This window comes from Ylistrum balloti, unplaced genomic scaffold (genome assembly GCF_031769215.1).
Source record: "Ylistrum balloti isolate Yb309-2 unplaced genomic scaffold, AGI_CSIRO_Ybal_v1 Utg370748, whole genome shotgun sequence".
Classification (NCBI taxonomy): Eukaryota; Metazoa; Mollusca; class Bivalvia; order Pectinida; family Pectinidae; genus Ylistrum; species Ylistrum balloti.
In genome coordinates this window covers 284348-293996 of record NW_026782440.1, presented here as the reverse complement: position 1 = coordinate 293996, position 9649 = coordinate 284348, and the positions used below count along the sequence as shown (strand labels likewise).

The window sequence follows — 9649 nt, the reverse complement described above, 5'->3', positions numbered from 1 at the left end:
AGATGCGGTTTGGTTTTTGAGAAAAATGATAAAAACCGTTAAAAGTTTGAAATATTTTTTTCAAAGACATAAATATTATGATATACTTTACATGTTTGCTCAACAACTAGGTAGTCATTGTATTTTGGTAGGGAAGGAGACAGGGTCTCATCATTTATGCGTGTGCAAATGTGCTATTTCCATGGATATACGAAAGCGAAAAAAATCTTAAGCTCGGAAACAGATGTATAGGTGACTTGCTTAAAATGGTTGGGTATCTTTGATGCAACAAATTCAATTCAACAGATAGATATCTTTGAAATAATCAAGGTTTGATTATTTGTCAGGTTTTGTATAAAAAGTACAGCAATGACTTATCAAGTTAGAAATAATCAGAATTATCTGGAATCCATGAATTATCACAGAAATTATACAGTTTCGAGCACTAACATTTCTATCAAATTAATACACTGTGACATTTTCTGTTGTAGATAAAACTAATATAGTTGTATTCAGGAGAAGCAGGATATTGTTACCTAATGAACAGTGGGATGTAAAACACATACAAGTGTTAGATCAGTTTTGTTATCTAGGCTTGGTATGTAATTACAATGGTAATTGTTGCACATAATAGTATCATTACACCAGGCAAAAGGGCGTGTTATCTTCTTAGTCATAAAGTGTTGTATATGTGATATACTAGTCTGTGAGATATCCTATTATACCATTAACGGTCTAAGGCGAAGTGGTTCCGGATGTTTCATTTTTGCTCTCTATTTTATCAGTTTTTAAGTGATTCCGGACAAGTTGGTCCGCTTTAGGTTCTTATGTTGAGTTGAAGGAGGAATAAAATGACTGAACACAACAAAGTTTAAAATGTTCATCTTGAATGAAAAGACCAAGTTGTCACTGTTTGATACGTATATGGTGCATTTTGAATATCGGCTGTGAGGTCTGGGGATTCGACACTTCGACAAAGATAGAAAAACGCATTTAGCTTTCCTGATATCTCTATTGGGTGTGAAGAAAATTGTTAATAACTCTATGCTTTATTTCGAACTTGGTCGTTTTCCTTTTTACATACGGCGTAGAGTTTTTATTATCAAATATTGGCTGAAAAATTTAAAGACTGATAACTGTATGTTGAGGGCGTGTTATAATGAATTATTGGAACTAAATACAAAGAGGACCAATTGTAAGGCAAGCTGAGTTTTCATTTAAAACAGGAGCTGATACCAAAATAAAGATATGTTTTATTAGTGTACAACCAACGGATACAGGATACATCTGTTCAAGAATTAAAAAATGGTTTCTTAAAAGGTGTATTATATATAAACATATGGTAGGTAAGTACAATCCTCTCTCGACAAGCTACTTACTTTAAAGATAAAAATGATTATTTCTAGGTTGAATGCGCATACACTAAATGTTGAGAAAGGAAGATAGCATGGCCTTCATCAACCTCAACTTAAGAGAGATTGTGCACGCTGTGTGACAAAAATAAAGTTGAGGACGAAACCCATATCAGAAATAATATAATTATATATTAAACCATACTATTATCGTCGACCATCTGTTTTCAAAGTACTACGACTGTTTTAGCAATAATGTAAAATTCTTGGTAAGTTTTGATAGGTATTTAATTAACGTTACGGCCAAGAGAAAGTTATCATTGCATAATGAGTTATCAGTTTCTTTTAACTGTTTAGATGTAATATGTATGTGCAGTTATATATTGATTTCCTTACACTTTTTATAAAGTAAAATAGTGCACATGAATTTCTACATAGGAACAAATAAAATATTGTTGACTATGGTATTTTATTAACCCGCTTCCTGTTAAGGTTGCTTGTTATTATTTTTTCATGATGACGTCATAATGTTATGACGTAGTGGGTTCTGTTTTATTCATGGTTTTTGTATATGTATACATGTATATATATTGTCACTATATATATATAGTCAGTGTATTTTGCTTTACCAGTCCGCGTATCGGACATATCTACACCATGGGAAAACAGGATGTTTTTTGATTGCCAGGAAAACAATATAGATAGTACATACTGGAATTAATCAACGGTTTAGATCTGTCTGATCCGAAAACAATACCCCCTTCAAATATCGCCAGTTCGCAGAATGTTCTCACAATATACAGAAGTTTGAAATAAAGATTTCTTTCAAACGCAAAGCGTTGTGATGATTATGAAGTATAAGTATGTAAAAATACATATTTATATGAGTTGACTAGTTTTCCCGGTGAATATTGTTGCTTCCTAATGTCACTTCGTTATCTACAACTAGATGGACGTTGTACAAATAAGACTTTTAATCAGAAACATCTGTTTTGACATGGCGATGCCAATACAGCCCGTAAACCTGTTTATCACATCACGGTGTTTAAACATTAAATGTAATTCACTGTATTAACCTTCTGATAAACTAAACCTAGCATTTACTACATAAATGTATTATAAAACATTTTCCCTCTGATTAGAAGTTACCGTTTCCATATCAAAGTAGAATGCAGCTTGTCGTTTCGTTGATTCATTTATTTCCATGTTCTTATATATTTAGTACTTGATATATATTTATTTTTGATTATTTGATAAAAATATAAACTCTCTCACTCATTTTCCTGAATTTAATTTCTACATACAATAAGAAATAGATTTATCGCTTTGTTTAATGGGACGTGATATTCCGTGACCACCAAGCGAGACCACGATACGGCGACGCGAGATCACGATACGCGAGCGATGTCATTGACGTTTAACTCAATAGTAATTACCGAATATCAATTAGCGACTGTTTAAATGTAAAACCATTGCATTTAATTACAAAAGAGTCATTTACTTTCACCTATAAACACGTTATTTGAAATCTACCGTATATATATTTATTTTTGTTTGAAAAAATATAAACTAGCGGTAGATTTCCTTATTGTGTCTAGACATGTCATTGACGTTTAACTCAATATAATTACCGATAGAGATATTCTGTTTTAACAGTACAATACTATCAATCCAATGGATATAGATTATAGTGTAAATGGTGTACGGAACCACTATTAATCATAAAAAATATTAAAAAGTAAAGACAGAACCCTGATCGTTACCAGGGTACCTGATACACCACTGCTTTTCATCACTTAGGAAATATCAGTTATATTTTTCATTCCATGAACAGAGAACAGAGAAGCTCTAATTATTTTTTCTTTGATGAATATTTTTTCTTTTTGATGATGTTTGAGTCACTAATATAACAATGATATTTGAATGAACTATATAATCCTGTTACTTACGATAATCATTTGTTAATCCACTATAATCTGTCTTTACTGATCGCTTCCTAACTACTAGATTTTATCACTAGTTTAAAGGAACTTCAAACTACTAACATTAAAAGTTCCGATTCTGCCGTACTGAAGTCGATCAATACCTGGATTAACAAACGACAATGTATAAAATCCGTGTTTCAGCTGAGGGTATCTGTTTTGTTGATACCTGCAATTAAACGTGTAAATTGTGTCTGTCGGGCGTGAGATGAGAGGCGATATACGGATTAACATAAGTTGTAACCACTAGGTATCCATTTCAATAGATAATGATGAAGTGCTCAGAATTTGTGCTAATTACCTTTATCGGATGATAACTATGACGCGTTAAACTCAATTGTAATTAGCGATATTAATATTTTTAATTTACCGCTAGGACGAGTAATAACAATAGAGACAATCAGGGTCCAATATCACACGTTTAGTAATTACCTTTCCACTCTCAAATACAGGCATTTCTCTAGCATCCAATTAGACGTTGAATTGACCATAGGCAAATTAATAAAGACAACAATGTGGACCTGTTAAAACACCCCAACAGGTTGTTTTTGGAGGACCAAGTCGAGTTGTGTTGTTACAGTCCCCACCAATAAATCTAGGTGACAAAAGATCACAAACGTGTCAATTTGGCCACGAACTATAATTAATGATTTATGTATAAAAAGAGTGTCGCTCAGTGTTCGAGTTCAAAATTGTGGTGGCATTCAGTGAGTGTATACGTGGCTTTATACTGGCGTCTTGAGACATTTACATGCACTTTTTTCAATATTTCAACAAGTTGTTTTGCTGTTTTTGAAAGAACCGGATTGAAGTTTGTTTTTGAATGAGTTGCTCTGCAAGTTTTAGGAAAATGGCGACTACGAACAATAAAAAAATGGCATTTTCTATTGAAAATCTGGCAAAAAGCAGCTGTACAAACGATACACAGACTGGTGATGCTTGTGTCATCACTCGAAACCAATGGAACGACAGGTACACCACAGATTTTACTGCTGAAAATTCATGGTTGCATAAAGACATCACAAATCCAGGACATTTCACAACAGATGGCTATCCTAATCCGTATTACCTGAACAATAGACAAACATCGCCTTGTATGTCACAAGCACGATTCAATTCTCCGTTGAGCCACTCAGGAAATGGACTTCAGCAGTTTTCCGACGACGGATATTCCTCAGAAATCAGTACGCCTTCTTTATACGGAAGTGGCAAAAAACGCAACCGCATGGATACTGATGACAAAGGATGCAGCTCACCATACGTTATGGGAAGCTCCATGAAACGCATGCGCATTAGTCCAGATATCCAAAAACCAAAAGACATGAGGGTTTCTCAAGTACATGAAGAACGATTAATAGATTCAAGTTTCGAATCAACTTCTACAACTTCCGGTAAGGCTTGTTTGTATAGGGCACTATTTCACACTCCAGTATATTTAATCATATTGTGCATATGATGTACATGTTAAGTTTTGAATGCATGCTGTTGGCTTTCACAAGTAGAAAACACGTATTTGTGTTGTATGAAATGAAGCTTAAACAAAATAGTTCACTTTTTAAATCTAACAATACGAACAGTATCTCTGAATACTGGGTGTATAGTGCATGTTTGATAACGAATCAATTAATCAATCAATCAATCAATCAATCAATCAAAAAGGATTTAATTTTTTTTTTCGTTTGTCATCGATAGATTCAGATGAAGGTATTGGCGAGACGCCCCGACCAAAGAAAGCAAGAACAGCGTTTTCCGATGATCAGATCAAGACACTAGAGATAAAATACAAATCACAGAAATATCTACCAGCTGGTGAGAGGTCAAAACTGGCAGTGGAACTCGGACTCACTAACCAGCAAGTAAGTACTTCGAAATATTTATGTATAAGAAATGGATAAAATACATCCAGAATACCAGATGGAATTATTTATAGTAAATAAAACTCACTCTATCATTAAATAGCGGCGATCTACATAGAGACGTAAGCACTGCTAAATATAATCCTATCTAACTTTTCTGCTCATATATTAGTGTACGCTAAGTTAATAATACATTTTAATTGTTAAAAATCAAAAGAAAAACACCCTGCACACACAAGAAGAACAACAGGAAGGTGACAAGCAAATTGGTAATTCATTCACCACTTATCTAGATGTCCGAAATTCCCCGAGCGGACGTAGAAAGGTGCCATCTGGAAATTACCTGTCTGATTACGTGGGTTTTCTCTGGGTTTTCTCTGGGTACCCCTGTTTCCTCCCACAGTCAGACACCTCGCACACTTCTATCTGGGCAACAAGAGTGAGAGATATAAACTTAAAGCTTGTTTCACTGTTGTTTTGAAATAAGTACATATGCAGGTTATATTACAAGTGTCTGAGACGATTTGTTTTATATTAAAAAAAACTTCCAAACTCTGTTTATACATCGTAATATTATAAGTTTCTGAGATTACAATTCAAACGAAAATAAAGATTAACTGTATATGAACAATATTCTATTCGACTTTTCATCAGGTGAAAACTTGGTTTCAAAACAGAAGAATGAAGGAAAAGCGGAAACAGAAAGATGACGCCTTTCATGCTGGCATGCCTCTGCCGACAGGTGGCGTTGATATATCTCAGTTGCAAGCCCTCGGAATCCCTTGTCCTCCGCCTTACACCATCAACAACAAACACCAACAGATGATGAGAGATGACGGAATTCCAAACTTTTCTTTATCAACTCCGGTTATCCAGTCACCAATGCCCCGAACGTCCCAGCACGTGCCTACCTACTCCGGGTACCATCCGATGTCAAATGGCCACGACAATTCGCCTAGCTATTTGTCATCAACCAGTAGCCTACAGGATAACAGATGAGAAAATGATCTATCCGAGACTGGATATAACTACTGAAGCTAAATTTGACAATTGTGTAGTATTATGTCATTAAATGTAAATATGTACATTGCTGATCCACTAAGTGCCAAATTATTAAAATATCATGACTGATTATATAATTGTGTTTTTGTTTTCTGTTATTGTTACGACTGCATTATCACAAGCCAGCCAGTAGTAAGCTGAATTTTGGCTTAAATATTTACATGTACAGTGACTACTGCGTATAAATGTTTGTTTCAGGAAATCTATTTTTATGATTAAGACAATTTTCTATTATAATCCCGATGGAAATGTGCTCACAGTCTCCATGATACCTTCCCCAAACTTAACACGTCATCTATGACAGGTTGTACGTCCACTACTACGACCTCTCGACCTTTCAGCGGACGAGAAAAAGTAGGAAAAATGAGTGGTGGGGAGGGGAAGAAATAGTATGAAGTAGTGAGAGAGAGATGAACACATAAAAAGACATAATTACATTTGGATTTTTTTCCCCTCATTTTTTACACTTCCCGTTTGTCAATCGTCTCTTTAATTCAATTATATGATTTCAGCGGAAATCGGTAGTGCAATCTCATATCCGAAAAAAGACATTCTCAATTTCAGGTGAATTTGAGGTCCTATCTGTAGATAGAACGTTCGGCCAAATATTGTTGCTTCGCTTAACGGTTTATTGAATAAATCGTATCGTATCAACATATCTAATATGGGAGACACTGATTTGTTAAATCAGAACGTATATCTGATTGTCAATAGAACTTTAATCTAAAGTTTCGTTGTCATCGGTCATTCCTAGGAATATCTAAATGATGGTTGTAGTTCCAGAAGAAAACGGGGAAATTTATGTACACAATTTTATATTAAGGCACTTCCGTGTTAGTGTACAATACTGATAAATGAATATCTGTCAACAACCGGTAGCCTTCACATTATCTTATCATAATTAATATTATCATTACTGTCTTAACTTCCTGTCAACACATAAAAGATCATTAGGGCTATCAACCGGTGAAACACGGCGATTCAAATAGGAAATTACATCAAACAGGTAAAGACAAATGCTTAAGACCTTAAATGATAATATCATCACAAAAAACAAAACAAAATGGTAAGTAATTTTCTATAATATAGACTAACATTTTTCAGATAACCTAGAATTTTATAAATCTCAACAATTTCAAAAAGGGTCTTTAGACTTGTAACGCTACGATAAAAAAAAACTCGAGAAGACAGAAAGCCAATAGTCTAATAGAAAATGTTTAACGGTGAATGGCTCATCACATCCTATGCACCGAGGATTATCTTCGCCTTTCAACATATACGAATGCATAACGTATGTATGGTCCATCCGAAGACGGGCAATGACAACTTCGTCTCGCTGGTTGTCTCTATAGCCTGGAGACCATTCACCGATAACAGGTTTAACGGAGTGCAATTTGTTATTGGTATAGGTATTCCAATTCTCCTGCCACTGAGCTGTTAAAAATGTTTGATTAATGGTTTAAAATCAGTCAAATGAAGTTTAAAAACATTTGCGGCACGATCTGCATTTTCATTGCCTGTTTTTTTTCCATGTGCCCAGGAACCAAGCAAAAAACAATACGAAGGTTTAAGGTAAGTTTATGATACAGTATTAATGTATTACAAATGAAAATATTTTCGATATTTCTATAGCCATATTACTACATTTGTTTGTAGGTTTGTAGATTATAACGATTAGAATTCGCCAATACCAGAAACATCTGGCTAATGACATTAACGACGACGGCGACGACGACGATGACGTTACCATGAGAAAGGCCGATACCGTATGTACATACGGGTGATCCTACTATACAGTAACTGCATATGTTTTTAAAATCGATCTGTCTTGCTATTGCGTATAAAAACGATAGTTACGACATATTGAACTTATTGCCACATGCCTACCTGTTCTCATCACCAAGGATTGTAGACACAGATATGTGAAGCATTTTTGTTCAGCAAAGGATGCGACTGTAAACGACCATGGTAATGCTAAACCATAGCGACGGATCCAAGTATCACGCACTTTACTTACATACCGTATTCTATTGTAATTCAACTGAATTAACTTTTGAAATGTTTCAAATATTGCCAAAAGTTACATGTAATAATCAAATTTTGAAAAACACATTTAAAATATATATATATATATAATAGATATCAGATTTAGTTGACGATTTTACAGATATAGATGTGATAAAGATGATTTAGGTATTAATTGTGTAAGAAGGACCGCAATCATCGATGAAAGAATGCTGTGCATTATCTAATACACTTGCGAAAACGATACACATGTATATATCTGTGACATCTGTACAGAAATCTGGATAATAACAATTATTTTGATCAAGAAAGGATCACACTGATTCGGATCAATGAAAGAATATTGAATTTATGATAGACAAGAAATATGATTAAGATATATTTATTTATGCTAAAGGATATATAACAACTATTGTGACGCCGAAAGATGAAGCGCAAGGTTTTCCAGGTGTTTGTACTATTAAGGCTGTGTTTATTACTTTCCTTCCAATCCACGAAGACGTCCTACTACAAATTAGAAACTCCTTACACTGGCACGACACAGTTGAACACCACGACTGTACGATCGGCGATAGAACGTTCAGTGATTTGTTCAAGTCCAAATTGTGTATCTTTCTTATTCGATACAACAACAAAAGTGTGTATTACGTACGGAAGTGTCAGTAATGACGAGACCGGAAGCGGAGCAACGAGTGTGAGGACGTCTACACTGGTGAGATCTGGTTAGTACAATTAAGTAATAAGGTATAAGTGAGTGAGTGTGTGAGGCGTAGACATGGATGAGATCAAAACATACGTTGGCATAAGTGAATAACATCATTTAATAGAAATTTAGATCAAACACGGTAGAGTCAAACAAAAGATTTAACTACATCATACAGCTGTTTCGTCCTTCTGGGACTCATCAGTGATGTTATATCATACAGTTGTTTCGTCCTTCTAGGACTCTTAAGTGATGCTGCATCATGCAGCTGTTTCGTCCTTCTAGGACTCGTCAGTGATGCTTAAGGCCTGAATGTTTAACCCAGAAGGCGATTGATAGAAGGTCGGAGGCGTCACAGAGCAAGAAGAGCTTTTCAGACTTTGTGAGCGAAGTAAACATTCATTCCCTTTGAAATTAAAAATGAATCAGTACCTGAAGAATTTTCTGCAGACATCTTTATATCTTTATGGAATACAGTTTTCCTATAGCAAGATATAGCTTAAGCAGGATAGCTCGGTAAATAGAGCATTGGTTAACGCAGTCTCTGATGAAGATCCGATATAGATGGTGCGAAGCTTCCTTTCCATGGCGGTTTGAGTTTCTCAGCAATCTGATCACATTACAACTATTCTTCTACTGGTCATTTTATGGATATCGTGCTTGTTGTACGGGGAGGAAGCCACCTGCTGA

General features: G+C 34.9%; 1 protein-coding gene across 1 annotated transcript; it reads left to right on the top strand.

Annotated features, from left to right (window-relative positions):
* The first annotated feature begins 4163 nt into the window (after positions 1 to 4163).
* LOC132558046 (homeobox protein ceh-30-like) lies at positions 4164 to 6168 on the top strand. The gene is made up of 3 exons (XM_060222570.1): positions 4164 to 4704; positions 5006 to 5169; positions 5824 to 6168. The coding sequence occupies exons 1-3, from the start codon at positions 4164 to 4166 to the stop codon at positions 6166 to 6168; spliced, it is 1050 nt and encodes a 349-aa protein (XP_060078553.1).
* Positions 6169 to 9649: the final 3481 nt, after the last annotated feature.